We start from the raw sequence: 400 nt of genomic DNA, 5'->3' as shown, positions 1-400 counted from the left end.
GGGGGGAGATGAGGTATTGTTAGCAGTAACTGGTAAGGATGCAACTGATGATTTTGAGGATATTGGGCATAGCTCAACTGCAAGGGCTATGATGGATGAATATTATGTTGGTGAGATTGATGTTTCCACAATTCCAACAAAGGTCAAATATTCGCCTCCAAAGCAACCTTACTATAATCAAGACAAGACCTCGGATTTCATAATCAAAATTCTCCAGTTTTTGGTTCCGTCAGCAATACTGGGATTGGCTGTTATAGTAAGGATCTACACAAAAACAGCCTAGAATCAGATTGAACTTTTATCTGTTAAGAGGATAATCTGCCTTATTACCTTATGATTTCATTTTCATTCCTGCCTGATGAGGCTTGTTTCCAATGTCATATTTCAATGGTTCTTCAAA

The 400-nt window shown here is 38.0% G+C and overlaps 1 protein-coding gene across 1 annotated transcript; it reads left to right on the top strand.

The window, feature by feature from the left end:
• Positions 1-4: 4 nt before the first annotated feature.
• On the top strand, positions 5-384 carry LOC114579057 (cytochrome b5-like; the record flags this gene model as incomplete). Its single annotated transcript, XM_028692739.1, has 1 exon — positions 5-384. A coding segment is annotated over one exon (279 nt), but the record flags the coding sequence as incomplete, so codon positions are not given.
• Between the last annotated feature and the right edge of the window lie 16 nt (positions 385-400).

This window comes from Dendrobium catenatum, unplaced genomic scaffold, assembly GCF_001605985.2.
Source record: "Dendrobium catenatum unplaced genomic scaffold, ASM160598v2 original_scaffold_267450, whole genome shotgun sequence".
Classification (NCBI taxonomy): Eukaryota; Viridiplantae; Streptophyta; class Magnoliopsida; order Asparagales; family Orchidaceae; genus Dendrobium; species Dendrobium catenatum.
Note: the sequence above shows the minus strand (reverse complement) of the source record. Positions and strands in the feature narration are given on the sequence as shown.